This window comes from Agrilus planipennis, unplaced genomic scaffold, assembly GCF_000699045.2.
Source record: "Agrilus planipennis isolate EAB-ADULT unplaced genomic scaffold, Apla_2.0 scaffold163, whole genome shotgun sequence".
In the NCBI taxonomy this organism is placed as follows: domain Eukaryota; kingdom Metazoa; phylum Arthropoda; class Insecta; order Coleoptera; family Buprestidae; genus Agrilus; species Agrilus planipennis.
The window spans coordinates 643,228-663,363 of NW_020438898.1; the positions used below are offsets into that span (position 1 = coordinate 643,228).

General features: G+C 35.1%; 1 protein-coding gene across 4 annotated transcripts in view; it reads right to left on the reverse strand.

The window, feature by feature from the left end:
* Positions 1 to 369: 369 nt before the first annotated feature.
* The window catches only part of LOC108739099 (dual specificity protein kinase lkh1), a 23,369-nt gene continuing 3,602 nt past the window's right edge, over positions 370 to 20,136 (reverse strand). Inside the window, exons 2-12 of one of the 4 annotated variants that reach the window (XM_025973215.1) lie at positions 18,108 to 19,881; positions 6,771 to 6,849; positions 5,165 to 5,231; positions 4,626 to 4,739; positions 4,460 to 4,550; positions 2,485 to 2,655; positions 1,970 to 2,099; positions 1,746 to 1,890; positions 1,572 to 1,677; positions 1,361 to 1,508; positions 370 to 835 (exon numbers count right to left, since the gene is read on the reverse strand). In XM_025973215.1, coding sequence (XP_025829000.1) covers positions 702 to 835; positions 1,361 to 1,508; positions 1,572 to 1,677; positions 1,746 to 1,890; positions 1,970 to 2,099; positions 2,485 to 2,655; positions 4,460 to 4,550; positions 4,626 to 4,739; positions 5,165 to 5,231; positions 6,771 to 6,849; positions 18,108 to 19,865 — 2,943 coding nt within the window. In that variant the 5' untranslated portion in view covers positions 19,866 to 19,881 and the 3' untranslated portion in view covers positions 370 to 701. Of the gene's footprint in view, positions 836 to 1,005; positions 1,509 to 1,571; positions 1,678 to 1,745; positions 1,891 to 1,969; positions 2,100 to 2,484; positions 2,656 to 4,459; positions 4,551 to 4,625; positions 4,776 to 5,164; positions 5,232 to 6,770; positions 6,850 to 9,666; positions 15,448 to 18,107; positions 19,882 to 20,136 lie in introns of those variants that run through there. The other 3 variants (XM_025973214.1, XM_025973216.1, XM_025973217.1) reach the window with 3 other exon arrangements.

A 20,136-nucleotide genomic window follows, 5' to 3' on the forward strand; every position in this document is an offset into this window, starting at 1 on the left:
GCTTTAGTAGAATAAGTTATCTTTAGTTCTTTATTAATACATACTCATGCAAGTTTCTTTTAGCTTTTTAAAAATAATTTTCTGTGTTAAAAAATCGAATAAGTTTGTCTTTGTCTGACTTTAAAAAGAAGCAAACTTGCCTACAACCCTCTTGTTAAATTAAATAGTATTTCATGTAATTTTTTAATAGAAAGCATCGATTGAGATATAAAAATGTAACTTAACGATCTGTTTAAATTCAAAGTATTATGCCAGCAAATGGGTGGAAATTTCTGAAGCAGTGCACAGACTGACTGCTGTGGCCCAGTTAAATATTGTAATATAAAAAATATCGCATCTTGGTAATAATAAGAATAAAAACAAACTGTAGGTATTGTAAAAATCATATTTATTCATATTTATGTACTATATGTACTATATACATTAATAAACTTAATTACATAACATTGAAGCATCTGTTCACGAACCAATCTAAAGATTTTCCATTTTAGGTAGGCAGTTAAATATTAACTGGCCTTCCTCCCATTTTGATTTTTTTTTTATACACATCATCTACAATAATAATTAATAAACGACACACGGCAACGTGCGCGGGTCACACGTTATTAATTTTCTTACAATTCATTCGCGTAAAAAAAAAAAGAGAAAAATCAAAAGCGACAAATGAACTTCTCCATATCTTCACCAATCACCATTCATCATTATGCATAATCCTCAAATTCTTCGACAAGTGTCACTCTTCGCGTGTCGCCCGATGACAGTCGCCGGCGGGGGCTGCTTGCGTTCAGCCCGCTCCTGCCCCCCGCCGTTCCACATCTGTCGACGTTAAAATTACCTACAATTGCGTTATGTTTTTGTCTTATACATAATCATCGATAACAACGTGAATAAATAAAATTTATTGTCCTTATCCATATTATTAATTAATCAATTTTTATTAAAAACTGTTCCTCCTGCTTGTTTGCTGCACATTTTATACAAAAATAAAACGTTTCATTATGGTCATCTATTTTTTTTTTTTTAAATTTAAAAAATTAATAAACGATCGTCGTCGTCTGGAAGATACGGGGTAAAAGGGAGCAGTATTCATTTAATTAATTGAACGTTGTCTATTATTACAGCTGAGTTGTTTATCACCATTTGTTTGTTTATTTAATTATTTTATATCACGACGACGACGGTGACACGAGGATAGACAGACGACGACGACGACTACAACGAAGCGAAGGAGGACGGGTGGTGGGAGAAGGAGGACGACGACGACGGCGCCGGCAACGCCGTGGTGTCACCGCGTTGCCGTGACCCGATCATCGAGTCAGTGAAAGGTCACGTCGAATGTCACCGGAGCCGCGGTGCTCACCCAAACGTTGGTGCGCAGGGATTTTGTCGAAGAAAGGGTGCATGAGGGCTTCCCTTAACGTTATCCGTTCTGATGGTTCATACTCCAGCATCCTTTGGATCAAATGGAATAGCTGTGCGTGGTCGCTTTCATCATTTTGTTTATACCTCTGTAACAACGTCAAACATTATTTCTGGTACAATTTTATATATTAATAAGAATTGTAACTTACCAAAAGTGGTTTACAATTATCTCTGACATATCGACCAGCAGAACTTTTATCGTCCCAGTCGAGTTTTCCACGATAGAAATATTTCGTTTTTGTTTTTCTTGCCATCCTGCAACAACGAATAACAAAAAATGTTACAGTAGCAGAAATAGATTTAAACAAAGAGTCTACCCTCACCTTAGCGGTAATTCCCCTAATATCCTCTGCATCATCGCCAAGTGTTCCCTGTTGTCGTGGGTTTGGAACAGCGTAATGCCAAGATAGAGTTCGAAGAGAATACATCCAATCGACCACACATCACAAGGCTGCGACCAACCCAATTCTGAAAAGAGCAGAAGAGTCAGATCAAAATAGCAAAACGTACAAAATGTGAATGTTCACGTCAATAAAAACGTATTTACCCAAAATGACTTCCGGCGCCCTGTAATGTCGCGTCGAGACAATTGTACTATGATGCTCGTGGTCGAAAGTCGCACTACCAAAATCAATTAATCTTACATCAGTTCTTTTCACTCTCCTTACGTCTCTTCGCTGAAACAGAAAAAAAAAGATACAAATTAAAGTATGAAATGAACTACTTTTGCACGAAATTTACCTTTTTGGTACTATAAACTACGTCATAATCGGAATCAACAAAGAGGATATTCTCTGGTTTGAGATCTGTATGGGTTAATTTGTTATCGTGTAAAAATTTAACTGCATAACACAACTGATAACCAATATGCCGCACTTGGTCCAATGGGTATGGATAGTAATTGTTCTCTTTCTGTAAAAAAAAGACAATTTCATATTTTCTTGTTGTCTTCTCAAGTTCATGGTAAACAGTACTACAAGAACTTTGCAACTTTACTAACNAAACAGAAAAAAAAAGACACAAATTAAAGTATGAAATGAACTACTTTTGCACGAAATTTACCTTTTTGGTACTATAAACTACGTCATAATCGGAATCAACAAAGAGGATATTCTCTGGTTTGAGATCTGTATGGGTTAATTTGTTATCGTGTAAAAATTTAACTGCATAACACAACTGATAACCAATATGCCGCACTTGGTCCAATGGGTATGGATAGTAATTGTTCTCTTTCTGTAAAAAAAAGACAATTTCATATTTTCTTGTTGTCTTCTCAAGTTCATGGTAAACAGTACTAATACTACCAATAATAATGATGACTATAATTGTTTAGAATTCTTCGGATTACTTTTCCGTTTTGGCATCCTAATTATAATAAAACTGAGCATCCTGCATTATGTTTAACTTATTAACAAATAAATTAGACTATTATTTAAAAAACACTATGAAGCATCCGGTGATAGAAATTCTAATATATATAATCCCTTCGTGGAACTAGTCTTACGTCCGAGTTTATCCTTACTAAATGTTATTTTTAAAAATTTAGAAATTATAAAAAAAATACGCCAGTGTCAAATATCATTTTATATATACGTATTAAACAGAGGACTCGCGCGTTTTCTTCGTCAGCTTTTGATAATCTCCTCCAAGTTATTTATATGCTGTATAAGTCAGCAGAGCATCTGTAAATGTTTACCAAACCACTAAAAATAGGAATTTGTCTCTTGCTGATTTGAAAACCTTTTACGCTCTTTCCAAATAAATTGTGAAACGACCGACCTGACTAATTAACTTTGAACTGCATAAGGACTCGCAGAGTACGAGATTATCCAATTAGTTGTTTTGTAAATGTTTACTCGGACTTAATAGTACAACAAACCGTCGCAGCTGGTATAACTTAATTTATTATGCATTGTCATGATCCAAATTTATAATTAAATTGAACAATTTTAACCTTAATTCTCTACATCTTGATAAGGTTAACAACATGACCCCCGTGAAGGTCAATATTCTGTACTTAGTAAAATACTTAAATATTACAAAAAGAATAAGAAAAGTTTAAATTTTGAATGCAATTGCGTTGAAGATGTTCAACTGCTGAACGTTCAGTACACATCAAACTTTCTTATTTATAATCACTTTACATCTTTAACAACAAACCTTCTGGCCGAGTTACTGAGTGCATTAGGTCACTACGATAATTAATAATTAAAAGAAGAGACCTCGTTCTAAATAAAGACACAGTCGATTTTGAATTAAATTTAGAACCAGAAACTGCACTGAACTCTATGTTAGTATTTTATTTCGGACTATCACCAACTGGCGATTTTTGACTTGCAAAAAGTTTAATGGCAAGGGCATGTGTATATATTTATTCAAAAATTATTACGTAACTATTTAACCTTTGACTGTTTGAAGGATAATCACTTTGAACTCCGTAATTAATTTGTTCAGCTTTTGGATACTCGTTTATTTTTGCAAAATTAGAAGCGCAAACCCAAAACATTCAAACATGTTTGGCAGAAAAATAAATCGATTATTATGTAAGCTTTAAAGCTGGCTGAAAACACCTGTTGTGAGCTATTTAAGAAGCAATAAAGAATTTCATCGACCTTACTTTTTAATCAGCAGAACTAATTTTTTTTGTAAAAATTTAGTCGGATTCTATTTTCATTCCTTGTTTAATCCGCAAGCAATGCTATTAGGATAAAATCCTTATAAAGACAGCAAAGTGCTGCTTTAAAAAACTTAATCCAATTGTAAGAACATACACACGTACGTAGTATGGCTTTTATGATATCAAAACTAGAACTAGAACTTGCAATTGCATTGACTAATAAGAAACACAGGTACAATGTGGTGAGATTTAATTATGAACATGTCACAGACAAAGCTCTCCTTTGGTGTTATTCTACACTCACGTCGTGTTTATTGTTCCACTTTCGGTTTAAAAATAGTTTTGATATGAGGTGCGAATGTAAGAAACTGTTGAATGACATATTAACTTGAATAGATGAATGAAAAAAAAAAAACTTACCAAAAAATCGAAAACACTCAGGCCGAGCATTTCGAAAGCTATGCACATATGACCATGGTAATCGAACCAGTCCAACATTCTAACGCACAAACTAGAAGAAAAAATGGTAAAAAATAAAAATCAGATTACATATTTTCGAAAATATAGAGTAAGGAGGTTTACTTACTGCAAACTTTCAGGATCTTTATCGCCAAGTTTTTCAAGCACATTTATTTCTAGTTTTGCAGCCTCTCTGTACTTCTCCACATTCTTGATTATTTTCAGGGCCATGATATGCTCTCTGAAACGTGAGGACATCTTTTCTGTTATAGGGGTACTGTAAAATGAAAACGTAATACAGGAAATAGGAGCCATCAAATGATGCCTATAATAATAAATGTTACATCCTAAAATTGCTGCTGAATTTAATAATTACAATTCGTTATTGTTATTATACCAGATATATAGCTATTCACAGATGTAATACTAGGCTGTGGTATATTGGATTAAAAATTAATAATCGTAAAATTAAAGCATAATTATTTAATGGTAAAAGTTAATAATTTCATTGTTTATTAATGCAGAACCATAAGAAGCAGCAAAATATAGACAAACGTATAAATATAAACATAGAAAATTATCCTAGAAACTAATCAATCATCGGCTGAGTTATCATCAAGGCAACATTCGATACAATGGCTCAAAAATTAAACTCAACACACTCACATGTCTATATCTTTAACTTTGACAACTTTGCCAAATGTTCCTTCGCCGAGGGTGCCAAGAATTTTATCTGTAAAATAACAACAGTTTCTGTTAATCTAATAAAACTTTGTAACTTTGCTCGAAGAAAAGTAACACAAATTTTCATTTTTATCAACGCAATTATTTCTATTTGTTCAAAAATATCTACTGTTTTAATCGATTTTTTCTGTATTTTTCACTTACACTTAAAATTAATAAAAGGTGAAATGTAATACTTTAGATACACCCATTATGATTCTTAAAGGAAGTATTACCTTTTAATAATAAAAAAAAATTAAATAAGACAATAACAATTCGTTAACTACCTATTGATCTATCATCACTTTTCGAAGTTTTTCACCTGCAAGGTCAATTTATGTGTATATATAGCTAACATTCGCATTGGTGGTACTTTAACGGTTTTTGAAATGAACCCAATACGAGTCACTCTTGGCAGGTGACCAAGCATTTCTGTACCACCTCGTATTGTGCAAGATATTTCTTGTTGTTGCCTTCAACCATGACTGTCTTTAAGTTTGGCATTAACACAAGTAAAACCATATGTATGGTTAAAAATTAACATTTCTTTCTATGGTTAAGAACTATACCAACCAACAATTTTTCGTAGTTATTTTGATAAGTACAATCCTATCAGTATAATGAGATCAGATGATCTGTTGCGCATGTCTGTATTACTTTTCGACGAGCAAGTTGTAAAGCAAAATATCTTAGCCTAAATTATCTGAGTGCATGCAAAAAATATACTGATCAAAAATTAAAAAAAAAATGATCTTAAAAATATTACAATTATAATTGTAAAAAAATATAAATCCGATTGCCAAACTTGTAGATTACCAAGTTGCAGCTTCTATTTGCCACATAAAAGAACTCATAGAAACTGTAACTTGGGCGTATTGCTTCTGAAATTAACTGTCCAAAAAAAATGGTGATGCTACCGAAACCTTGACTTCTCTTCATTCACAGGATTTTGAAATATAAGTCAGAAAGTTCTATTATTAATCAAATATCTATAAAAAATTGTCAGAAATTCGCTCCAATAGAAACGAACAGTTAGTTTAATTTGAAATTTAGTTTCTCAATTTTCCGATACGTTAGATGTATTGAATAACATATATGTAACATTTTAATTAGCAATAAAAATATATTTTTATATGATCTGAGCAAAATCAGTAGCTTTTTGTTTCTTCTTCGGTCTCCCAAAATGGATAAACTAAAAAATCATCAATTTTGCTGTAGTAGGCATCTACTGACGACTTTATGATGATGACCTAAACGTCCTATGTCTATTTGCAAGTAAGATCAATCATACTACTGTAACTTATCTAATGATTACGATCCAAAGACTACGAAAAACGAAAAAATGATTGCACAGACGAATGCAAGGTTTCGGTAATGTTTCGTGTCTGAGTGACTGACTGATCACAAGAATTTAGATACTATGCTGAAAGAAAAGTTCGTTAATTGGATGGGGACATGTTTGTGGGACATTTTTGAGAGAGAGAGAGAAGAGAGAGACAAGAGTTTAGACTTATCCAAACTGCTATGTGTACTAAAAGTATTCACGAACATCGGTCTTGCAGAACATCTCCCGCTCTGTAAATCAGGTGGCCTTCCTCATCATCTTCCACCGATGGAGCTCTAGAACTCTGTGTTGTTGTGCGCATCGTCATCAGCGTCAATCGCATCATCATCATCATCATCATCATCAACGCAACCCCGTCATCATCAATCAAGACCACAGTCAAAGTTGTGGCGGGAAGAACGGTTGTGGGGCAAGGCAATGTCATCGTCATCATCGACATTATCATCATTGCGTTGTGGTCACATCATCACAGTCCACGTTGTGGGCGTCGAAAGGTACGACAATGGTCCAAAACAAAGGCGGCGTTGTGGCCCAATAAGCAACAGAGGAAAAGGGCAAACGGATTTGCCAAATCAACAATGATTCTCTTTAATGGTACAAAAAATGCACCAGAACATAGTAACAGATGAAGGCATATGTGGGAGGCAAGGAACAGTTTATAATATATATATATNAGTAGGTAAAAATATCTTTTCTTGTTTCGGTTCTAACATTCTTTTCAGGTATCTTTCTTGCATCGCTTCGACAGTTTATAATATATATATATATATATATATATAGTCGTGGGGTAATTTTTGTAGGGTTGTATTGAAATAATCCAAAAATTTACTAACTATTTTAACATGTCCAAAGATGTGCTCCGCAAAACTTGACCAAAAATAGTAGGTCATTCATTCATTGTTATTGAATCTTAACTAGAACTCATTATCTATTGATTAACATGACATATGACTTACTGCAAACAAAAGACTTTTGACTTTTGGTTGCAACAGCAGTTTTACAATTGCTAAAATATTTGGTATTAAATCCAAAAATTGGAAATGAAAACATATCATAAAACTTTAGCATTATTTATTGTAATAATTTGATATTTTTATAAGCATTTGTTCTTTTGGATTTAAATCAATAGCAAAAAGAAAGTTAATTATCATAAAATGTTCAATAAAAATTGAAATCCTACTATGCTTGTCATGTTTTGGGATAGTTGTGATACTTCTAGCCTCAATTATGCCTTTTAACTGTTTCTGTGCACTTTTGTATTAAATAATTAAAAATCTAACTAATAAACGCATTCAATTAAGCAGGTTGGGCACCCTTTTAAATAAAGAATAACCCAACGCACTCGTTAATAGCGACAACACAAACATTTGCATGTAATTCACAAAAAACAAAACGTTTAATATATGCCAATTTTTTTTTAATACAAACGAATTCAGTTATGTGCAAACTTACACCATTACATTATCTCAATTTTTGTTGTTAGTAGTACAGAAAGCTAATACTAGAGGTAATGTTTAACCAAGCATAGTCTGGTTTAGAAATCCAGTTAGATAAGGAAATATTTATCACGCATTACTCTTCAATTATTCATTTATAAACAATGCAAACTGCAAATTAATGCAAAAATAGCAATTTTTATACAAAATAAACACGATACTATCTATACGATACCATTTTAGATTGAATTTGTTATATTTTTAACAATTGCCTACTAATTTTCTGGTTATAATATTTAGCTATTGGTGTGCTATTTTTGATAAGAAAACCCCACATTAACTAGCTTGTGATAAAAAGATATTAAAAAGGCATGTATATAGTACACGTTCATAATCACAAAACTAGATTACATACATTTTATTAGTTATTAGACAACAGTTTGTTATTATGTATTACATACATCGAGGAAAAGCATGTACGTGTATGGAAACTGTTACTTATACATATAGCACTCATGTCAACATTATTTTTATAAATATGTATTGATAACTTTAATCAGAGAGTATTTTATATTAATTATCATCTTTATTATAAAAATAGTGGTAATAATTATGAAGACATTATCAACAACGATGTATTCACTTACATGATGCAGTATATACTTAGCGACAGCGTTAATTACATAAAATACCGCTTTCAAAATGTAAACAACAACAGAGAATGCCACTGTTATTCGCATCGACGTAGTAGAAGAAGATAATCCGTACAAATCGTACGCCGAAAAAGTGCTGAAACTTCTGAAACTAGGCAAACTCCGATCCTACGCGCTAGTTTTCAGGCATTTCGCAAAAATACGCGCGCCTAAAAATATGTTTTTGTTTTCTTGCTCGATTTTCTTTTTCGACATGATAGATACTTAAAAACGGTGAACAGACCCAATTCTTTCACGTGGGCCAATTTGGCAACCGCATTTCAGAAACGTTAATCTGGCATCACAAGCGTCGTTTGCGTCATACTTTGAATTTGAGAACACCTTTGAGTATAGGCGATTGCATTTTAAAATCAATGTTTCTTATTAAAAGCAGCTTCTAACAGTGCATCAGGAAAACAAAAATAAAGAAAAAATGGTGGTAGTATTTCGTCAAGTACCGTTATTTAAATGACCCTCTACTTACAAATACAGAATAAGATAACATATAAATATACCCTGAATATTGATAGTGTAGCCCTTTTATAACTCCTTAATCCCATGCATCACTGCAACATTTGATAACCACATTCTTCAGTACAGGAAGTGTGTGTGGTTTAGTACACATTACCCTTCTTTATTTTTAGACCACCCAATCGAATTAGCCAATTAAACTCTACTTTTAAAGCATAATTTTCTTTTGTTAAAGTATTACTGTTCCTAACGACAAGAACAATAAGGACTACCGAACGTATAATTGATTGGTACTAACAGAAATATAAACAACAAGAGGACATAAAATAAATACCGATTAGTGAACACGTGTATTAGGATTAGGCGAGGCAAAAAAGACAAAAAGCGTTACACACACTTGTTAGAAAGACTAAATATATATTTTTAAGTATGTCCAGAAGTAGGGGGTTGTATCTGTTTATCACAATATCAGCAGCAGTGCAGTCATTATATGTTACTTACGACCGCAGCTAGTCGCGAGTGGTATTTTCTTGCGATTGCCGTCGCGGCGCTAACGGGTACGTCCGCATCTACGACACCCTCTGCCGCATTCTTCTTCGCGTCCGTCCGCTTATTATACGCCTCGTCTAGAGCCGAATATTTAAGGATCAGAGACTGGATCTCCTTCCGTTTCGCTTCCCTTTCGGAAATAGCAGCGTCCGGAGGATTCGACGGCGTCGGTGTGACGTCGTCGTCTTCTTCATCTTTCGACTTGACACGAAGACTGTTCGCGGTGGCTGTAGTCGTAATGATATTCGTTGTGTCCACGTTCTCTGTGTCGCTCAACGATATGTCCACAGGTTGGAGTTTGAGGCAGGTGGTGGCGCGCCTGTCCGAAGCCTCGCTCTTCCCGGAACGGAAAGGTTTTGTTGACCTCCTGGGTCTCAATTCGGAATGATTCGATCTGTGTCGGATACGGTATACAGAATCCCTATCAAGGTACGAATACGGAGGTTCGGGGTAGTTGTGGGAATCGACGTGATGGTGGTGGTAATGGTGGTTGTGCTTATTATAAATGGTACTTTTGTTGTTGTTGTTATTATTATTATTCGATTCCCCGCTGCGATAAGGAGTTTTATCGCGACCGTAGTGATTATTCACCGTCATTGAAGACACATAAGGATACGCTTTCTCAGACAATAAAACACTCGAACTGGTCGCACTCTTCGCCAACGATCTACCAACGGACGGTTCGATGGTCCGCTCGATATCTCTCCTTCCATAAACTCTCTCCAACACGGACGTGTACTTATCATCGAGGAACTTGTTTCTCAAACCGCCGCTGCTGCTGCTTCCAGAAGAACAAGACGGGGACGTCCCTAAACCTACATGGCTAACGCTTGAACTGGTGGTCAGAGGGTTCCTCGTTACCGAAGGCTTAGTCTCGGAAGGTCCTCGCACTTTAGTCGTTAGTCTTTGCAAAAGACTCGAGCACGAATCGCTCAAAAGTTGGGTGACGCTTGTCGTAGACGAACGAGCGTATCTTTGACGCCGGGGCGTCGAAGAAGAAGCGGTGCCCGAAGATGCCATCGAGCTGGCACTGGACAATCGCTTGGGGACATTGGTGGTGGTCGCGGATCTACGGGACCATGATAGATCCCCGTTCGCGCTAGCACTCGGATTGCTCCAGGTGGACGAGCTGGTCAAAGTGGGCTTGTATCGGCTACTGTGGCGATGATAATCGTTATCGTCGTCGTAATAAGTCGGACGCAGACGGGAATAGGAAAGGGCGGAAGCGAACATCGGTAAAACCCTCGTTCATAATAAAATATATCGGGATCGGTTCACCCTCACACTACCACTTATAAAACGACGGACGCGTCAAGAATTAATTAATTATCAACCGTTCAGAATTTGCGTATCGTATTAAAATAGTTATTAAATAAGTACAGGTCGCGACACGGGCGTCGGGACGACTGAAAACGACGAACGCGATCGTAGCCGGCGTCTCTGCCAAATACCGTCAAACTAAAAATAATCTTCTCGACGTTGTGGCTGCTGGGACGTGTCGCTGTTGCAATTGGTCGCATTTTATGTTATGTTGTGAGAAAAAGAGAGAAAATTACGTAAATTAAGACACACACACACATACTTACAATCAAGCGATTATCAAAAAGACCTAAATGTCATAAAATTATTAAAAAAAAATGTCCCTATTTATGTATCTATCAGTTAATGCCTCTTATGTAATTTGAATTTCAATACACGCATTCGATTATATTTAGGTCTCTACTTTGTACGGAAAGTACGAAATAAAGCGATGAATAATTTCGCGTTTTTCTTTAAAAATAAACAAAGAAATGAGCCACGGTGTGGCTTTATTAAGAACAACCCACACAAAACAATCCTTGAAACACGTACTGAAGGTTGAATATTCAGTATTAATAGGAAGAAGAGAAGAGAGATATAATATACTTAAAAACGGCTTCATTGATCGACACAAGGATCCGATGAAAAGTAAATTGTTTCACTGTAACTTCATTTTCAACACACAAAACAAAAAAGTGAATTGTGACATGCTTGTGGCACTCTCTGAATTATCCACTCATGGGCCCTTTACTATTTTTAGAGAGGCCCACTTTGAAAAAAACACGATTTTCGTAAGGATTTTTTTCCAGCCTTTTTCCTAATTATTTCGTACTCCAGAGAGACGCAAGTACCTTGCAGCCCTTTGGCATAACTTGACTTTTTCAGTACGTAAACAAGAAACATGTTGACACAAAAAGGAGAACATTCCTTGTTAAGGTGAAGGAACTAATTCTTAGACCTATCAGAACAATTTTTTTTTGTAAAGGTCATTCAAAAAAATATGAATGCAAAAATTAACTAATGATTAGTCAGTGAAGTTTATTATGATATTGATATCAATTATTGTCTGTAAATGGTGTTGATTACTTCTTCTCTTGGCTATTAACAAATGATTACGATTCTGGTTTGAAAATGCCAAGGACGAATGCAATCAACTGTATTTAACAATAACACATATGCAATATATGTTTGCGTTATCTATTGCATATCGGTAAGTGTAGACAATTTTTCTCTTTTTAGTTTTTTTTTTTAAGGATCAGAGTCTATTTTCAACAACCTGCGTAATCCGTTTACGATAATAATACTTCGGACGACACAAAGATGTTTTTGCCAAAACGACATGAAAATATTGGACAACCATTACGCGATTATTTAATAGAGAATTTATTATCTTGCAATAAATATAGAGATACCAGTCGCTAAACGGTTCAAAAAATGCATATTAAAATAAACTCCGCAATATGAGAATAAATGGTTCACCCGTTACTTATCCTATCTATGTAGTCAAAAAATACCACAAAGAGTCTTAAGAATTATTATTGTGTCCTATAAAGATACGAATACTTATTACAGATGCTCAAAATTGAACGCGTTAAGTTGTTTAAATGCGTATATTAAAGAGTGCTAAGTATATCTTTGGAGGCACTTTTAAGAATTCATGGCCTATTTATTGGATATTTAGAACATTTCTGCCGGTATTACCGAAAATAGATTCAACGATTACTCTAGATATGTATTAATGTAACAAACAAAATGCAGTTATACACTAGAAAATATAAAATTCGAAAATATTTACTCATTTCCGCATAGGTTTTAAGGAAATCAAAGATTTTAAATGGGCATTTTAAGTGCATAACCGTTTATTTGAGATCGTTGGAAGTTGTTTCACATTTAGGAAGAGGAGGCGAATATAACATGAACATTAAATAAATGGAATAACGAAGGGAGAGTCAGCGGCGAACATTAAATGAGTGACGAGCGTAGATTGAGTTCAACAGGAGACGAATTGGAGACAAGCGTCGAATAAGAGCAACAGCAGAAGACGAGTATCGAATGAGTGTAGTAATAGGAGATGAGCATCAAATGAGTGCAACAACGGAGGACGAGTCAGCGGCGAGCGTTAAATGAGTAATGAGCATCGATTGACTTCGACAGGAGACATGCATCGAAAGAGCACAACAGTAGTAGGCGAGTATCGAATGAGTGCAGTAATAAATGAGCATCAAATGAGTGCAACAACGGAAGACGAGTCGGCGGCGAGCGTTAAATGAGTGACGAGCATCGATTGATTTCAACATGAGACAAATTGAAGACAAGCATCGAATAAGCGCAACAGCAGAAGATGTGTATCCAATGAGTGCAGTAATAGGACATGAGCATCAAATGAGTGGACTATCGGAAGACGAGTCGGCGGCGAGCGTTAAATGAGTGACGAGCATCGGTTGACTTTAACAGGAGACGAATTGGAGACAAACATAGAAAGATACCCATATACATTTAAACATATTACACGGTTAAAATTAACCGTCTTGATTGGTGGCGTTTGGTGATGACATTACTTAATCGAAATAGTAAACAACAACAATAAATTGACGCATGCACATAGTAATTAAAGAGTTCTTTACATGGCATTAATCGCTGAAACAAACATATATTTACAAGTTCGAAGCACTCGAGAGTTATTTTAATCACGATGAGTATAATTGAGACGTAGAAAAAGATGGTAAAAAAAACCGTAAAAAGCGAAGAAATTTCATTAAAATACGACGCTTAACATACACATTTATTAGCACGTAGATACTATATTTTGCTACTGTCTTCCTAAAACTGTTTATAACAAAGAGATCATCATTAAATTCGTACATATATGTATATGAAACTATTATTTGCGACATACTAATTGTAGTAACTAAAAGTTTTATCTCAACAGTTATCTATTTAATAACAAAATAAAACCATTATCATTGAATAATCCCCAATTTAATCCTTTTAATTATCACTATCTTTCAAATATGCAATTGACCTTAATAAATTTTATTTTTAAAACGTTTGATTTCTTAAACTGACTATTTTATCGTTAATTACGATAATTAATACATCACTACTACAAATTAAGATTTTTAAACATGATAAACAACATTTCAATAAGAAAACGATTAACCAAGGATACACGTAAAATTTTGTCCAATTAAATACACGTTCACCCATTTCATTCATCCTCAGCTTATCTATCGACTTTTGATGGTTTCGAGCAATGATTTTCATTAAAATTTGATGGTACTTTTCTTAGCTTAGGTACTGTTAAAACCCTATTATTTGGACATTGAAAGATATTCAACCAAGAGCGTTTTCTCCCAAAAAATTAATACAATTATTATTGTTACCCAAGAGCTATTGCGTTGAAACAACTAATATTTATCTCTATATTGATATAAAACGTCACAGGTAATTAACAACACAGTTTAATGAGGTCGTTTGTCCAATATCAAGTGTCCGTCCAATGCCTGTTAACGCAATAGTGTTGTTATACAATAGTCTTCAATATTGCAATGCGATTATTAATTATTGCATTAGCAGCAATACGAAATAATATGTATGTAATACAAAATATTATCAGTAATAAATAATTTCAACATGCAAATGATAATCTATTTTATCTTGAAATCTGAAATTTGCCAATATACAAATCATAAAACCCTCGCTGGCATTGGTTGATAATCCTCTACCACTATTTTTAATATGACAAAGAAGTTAGAGAAGCACAAAAACGAAGGGCAACAATTTAACCAGGCAGCAAATGTACATCGAAAACTTGAGATAACTACACTAATAGGTGAAATAAAAAAAAAATATTCGCACTATTATAACCAGAAAATTAAGGGACAATATTAATCATTCTTCTAAGTTGGTGTTGCAAATTCACCTATACAAAACGTTTAATTTTAAGATGGTAGACATTAAGAAACTTCAAGATTATCGAAATATATTTTGGGGTTTACAGATCGTAATCATACTAATCAATAATAAAGAACATCGTGTAATTTTTAACGACACGTTTCGTTACAATAAATTACTATAAAGAAGTATGTAAATGAATGTTATTTATAGTATTACAATTAGTATAGATTATATGTAAGTAATTTTGAAAATGCCTAAAATATTTAAGAATAATATTAAGGCCGATTTAAAACTATCCAACTAACGATTTCTTAATGTAAAACGTTGTCAACATTGGATATTAAAAATGTATTCATCTGCGTCGATTAGAAAATACTTAACAAATAGTTTTAAATAGTTGCATAATTATCTCATTAGGAAATACTACATAGATATCTACTTATTTTTGTAAATTCATTGCGGATTTTCTTTCGTGTGAATCAGCAACACCGCTGCTAATAAATAAACAAAAGGCATTCGCAACGACTCTATCAGAAGATTACAATGTAACAACCGACCTTGGCAGTGAGAAGGAGGAAAAGTCTTTTAATGGGTGCACATATCCTAGCCGCCCTCTTTTTAAACCGGACTTCACGCATCTCGTCGCGCGATTTTATCACAGACACCGTGGACTGGCGGCGTTCGTACCGCACTCTTCTCCACGGTCGACGCCAGCACTTAATTAATCAACATAACATTTAACACACAAAAAAAACAATCAACTATTTATACGTTGGAGATCACAGAACATTTTTTTTGACATTATTTATACACATTTTGAAACGACATTGTGACAGATACGCAGACGTTTCGCGATCGGTCGCACTTTATTTTGATTGTATTGTCTTTTTCATGTGGCGGTTGTATACTAAATGAGTGACTTGAAGACTTTCGCGACTGCCGGCGCGGCGGCGGTCCGCGACTGCAAAACTTTTCACGCCGGGCGGCGATTGCGCTCGCCGCGATAAGAACGCGCTGCTTCTGCTGATAACGAGGTCGGATAGACACAATTCACACCGAGATGAGCATAAATTACATACATACTTTATAACGTGCGCGTGGCCAACAGAAACGAAATGTTCTATTATTATTTACTTATGTATGTTATGTACATACGTACAGCAAAATCAAAACGACTGTACCGACTACAATGTGTCACAGAATGTCATGAGGACTCGATAGTGGTCTTGCCATTAACGTGAAAATATGTCATTTGGATTATAATTAATTACAAGTTATTACCATATTGAATATTAAAGTTCCAATTCAATTTTATTATTAAAAATTTTAAAGGACTCCGCTAGATCCTTACGATAAATGACCCTCTGTCAAGCTCACTGAAACTTTGAATTCTAATACTTCTTGATGTCTAGATCAAGTCTCAATAAGCGCTAAGTCGAAAAAAAAAGTAATCTTTTTGAGATATGATCCCTTAAATTTGCCTTCTTCCCAACGAGAATTACCAGAATCCAAAGTTTGACAGAGATCCATTTTCCGTAAGGATCTACCGGGGTCCTTTCGTATAATTTATCTATTACAAAGTTTATTCATTTTTAAGATTTCAAGTATAATGAATAAACATTATAAATATACTTATTATCATATAAATATTTATAAAAACAACAACATTTCTGTGTTTGGACAGTCTGTACACACTAAGTATACCACACAATCTTTGTTTCTGTTTGCCGCAACCTATCTGATCTCTTCAATCGTTAGGGTCATTTATCTATTTTTAGACCACTTAATTATTTAATGAAAGCAACAAAAGATATATATATATATTGATATTTGTACGAAGCAAATAATGGATTTACAAAGTCTCTGCTACACAAATATGTAGGTAAATAATGCTCTTCGTGTTTAAATAGTGGTCATCAGGGTCAGCGAAGACAATCGATAATTGGGTCGTGTCATTAGTTAATAGTGAAGACATTAAACGGCACCATTACTATCACTAACTTGCTACGAGCCAAAATTAAAAGAAAATTTGATCGAGTCGGGTCTTATACGAATAAATTTTGCAAGCCCATCAAGCTTGATCAATTTAGTGATTTTGGAGAAGAAATAGAAAATATAATCTAATATCCTTTTTCGAATATAAGATTATTGTGAATCAGAATGTTATATGTCGATAACGAATAAGTGATCGCAAAGTTACCATTAGGTACACAACTCATTGGTATTTTGCAGATGATTGCTGTCTAAAACAATGATTCGCTTTTGAACAAAACAACGCCGGTTACTGATAAGGCGAGACTGTATGTCTCACCGGCAGGTCTTTGTATTTAATAATGAAGGTCACATTTATAGTGACCGAACCGTAAAAAGCAGAACAAAACTGGTTTCAGTTAAAACAAAAATATAAAGGCACAGTTTATCATCATATTACAAAGCCATGTATTACCGTTCATTAAAATTATTAAAAAAATACTAAATAAATTAATTTAAATTAAATTTAAGCATAGCTACTTTTAAAAAATCTGCTCTATTATGTCGTATGAAGAATTTTGATTGCTTATTTCTTTAGCACTTCTTGCATATGCGACAAAAAACGAAAAATATTAGTACGCGTCCTTCTTAACCTGATTGAATAATCATTACTGCTACCGCTGCAAAATCAAAAGGTAGTAAAAAAGAACAGAGCGATCGTTAAAGTAGGTCGTTACAAATTGCTCGAGGAAGTAACATGCTAATAGGCATTTTATTAGACTAGAATTCGGCCTAAATTCTCAAAGTAGTAAAATTCATTATGCAAAACAATTCACTATGACGCTTGCTTCGATTGGTTGATAGATACGAGTAACTACGACAAAAAAGCAATCGATTTTTAGTCTATCAATAAACAATCCTTTTCCATACGCTTAGTATAAATTTGTTGCTGTTTCAGCTTCGTTTAATTTTCACGGCAAAATTTAGCCTGACCTTTAGTCGATGACCGTTTCAAAATCACATACCTTTCGTGTGTATTGGGCAATTGGTTTACATTAATATCAAGACTTGAAAATTACAGTTTCGATTGGTTTTACTAGTAGAGGGTGCTCAAATACATTAATGTGTTTTTGTTATGTCCATCACTCTTCAGGGTTAATGATTAGATTAGTGCAAGGTCTATTACAACACACCAGCAGTTCAAATCAAAAAGTAACAAAAGTAACCTCTGGGGTGGTAAAGATGTCGTAGGTAACATCTAGACTAGTTACGTCATCGTTTTCGTTGTTATCGTCGAAGAAGTCGTCGATACGCGGAGGCGATTCGTAAGAGCAAAAAGGGGACGGCGACCATTCTCCATTTATCGTTGAAAACTCATTGACAACATCTTCCTGCTGAGTTTTGTCGTTCTGAGATAATGAAAAGGATTTGTCTTCAATAGATTGGGGAGAGGAAGGCCATGGATCGGATAAACCGTTTTCGTCAGCTACCGATGGCAATACAGGAAGGCACAAGCTGTTATTATTACAGGAATCAGAATGTTTAGCAGCTGGTAAGGATTTGGAAGGATGAAGGTGTACGGTCGAGGATTTTAATGGATTATCATTCAAGTCATTGGAAAAGTCCAAAGGACTGGTATGATTTTCGTAACATCGCGGTGAAGTTACAACTGCAGGGTGCTTAACCAACTGAGAAGTTACTATCGGAGTCTGTGAGAAATTGGGAAGTGAATAAGATGGAAGAGGAGATTCACAGTTAGATTTAGAATTAGTCCGATATGAATCAAACAACGAATTAGTTATTTTTAATGGAAGAATTGTATTGTTACTGACAGGCACTGTTTCCTTCACTTCTTTAGTTTGCGATGAATAAAATGACGAAGAAAGCCACAAAAAGGTTGGTGCGGAATGCGATAAGGGCGAAACAACTGACTGTCGACGTGGTGTATTAGGCCAAGAAGATTTTGAAAATCCATTGACCCCAGACGGACGAGGAGGAAGTTGATCTTCAATCGCCTGTTCCAACTTTTTTAATTTCGTCTTGATTTCTGGCGAAAAACAAGACGGAGGAGAGGCAGTTTCTTGAACAGATTGAAATTCACTGTCAGGCAAAGATGACCATACGTCTATGGTTACAAAACTGAGATGCGACTGTTTAAGATCCGAATGTGTTTGGGCAGAGGACGAACTGACATTTACGGATGGGACGGATTCAAAGGGAGGAACATCTGCAGTGCCAATGGGAAGGGTAACTGTTGGCCATATATTTATGGAAGTGGTAGAAACGTGGAGATTACTGATTTTGTTGATGTTATCATCAGTGCGATCTTCTGAAGAAGAAACATTTGAAGTTCGGTCATCGTCATATTGCATTTCGAACGTCACGGTTACTTTACTGGTTTCAGGAGTTTGCCTTTCGGTCGTCTGTAGTGTGGATAGCCACTCAGAGGGAGGTGAGGGAAGTTCAGGTACAGGTGGGCCAACATGAGGCTCTGTGAAGTATTCGTAGTCCATTTTATTTGTTGGTTTGAATTTTGGAGTGATTTTAGACAAGGAAGGCGGACGGGGCCATACACCATTTTCGAATTTCGAATTTGAAAGAGACGATAAACATTCAATACTTGATGTACCGGGAACATCTTGATTATTGGTGGACAAACAATATGGTTGCAGATTATTATGAGTTGTTTGGGAAGGAAGGATCGTTAAGGAAACGGTACAAGGGTTATTTCGGTCAATTCCAGGATTCCCAGAATTTGACTCAATTTTAGACGTCGATAATCTATTACTGGTGCTCTGTCGTTTGTCAGGTGTGCGAGATGGTTCGTCAGATTCAAGATTCAGTCGCCAAGACGGTCTCAATGGGACCAGCAACGATTTCCTTAAAGGTATGTGACGGGTTTGGGTTTTGGTTCGCGCAATGGGCAGCGCCTGGGCGAACATGCGTGCCGCCGCCCTCTTCTGTGCCGGCGACCAGTCAGCCATCGGGAAAAGCTACCACCTTTCCGAAACAATTAGAGAGAAAATAAGTGATCAATCATGCGGTTTATCCATTAGGTATATACGAGGGTGGATTGATAAGTTTCCGGCCTGACCAAGAAAAACAAGGTTTTTAAAAATTTTTTTTTTTTATTTCTCAACATAATCTCCTCCAAGGCTGATACATTTCTCATAGCGGTGTTCCAGTCTATTAATGCCATCTCTATAGACTGATTCGTCAAGCTCCTCAAAATAACCATTTACAGCTTCGATTACT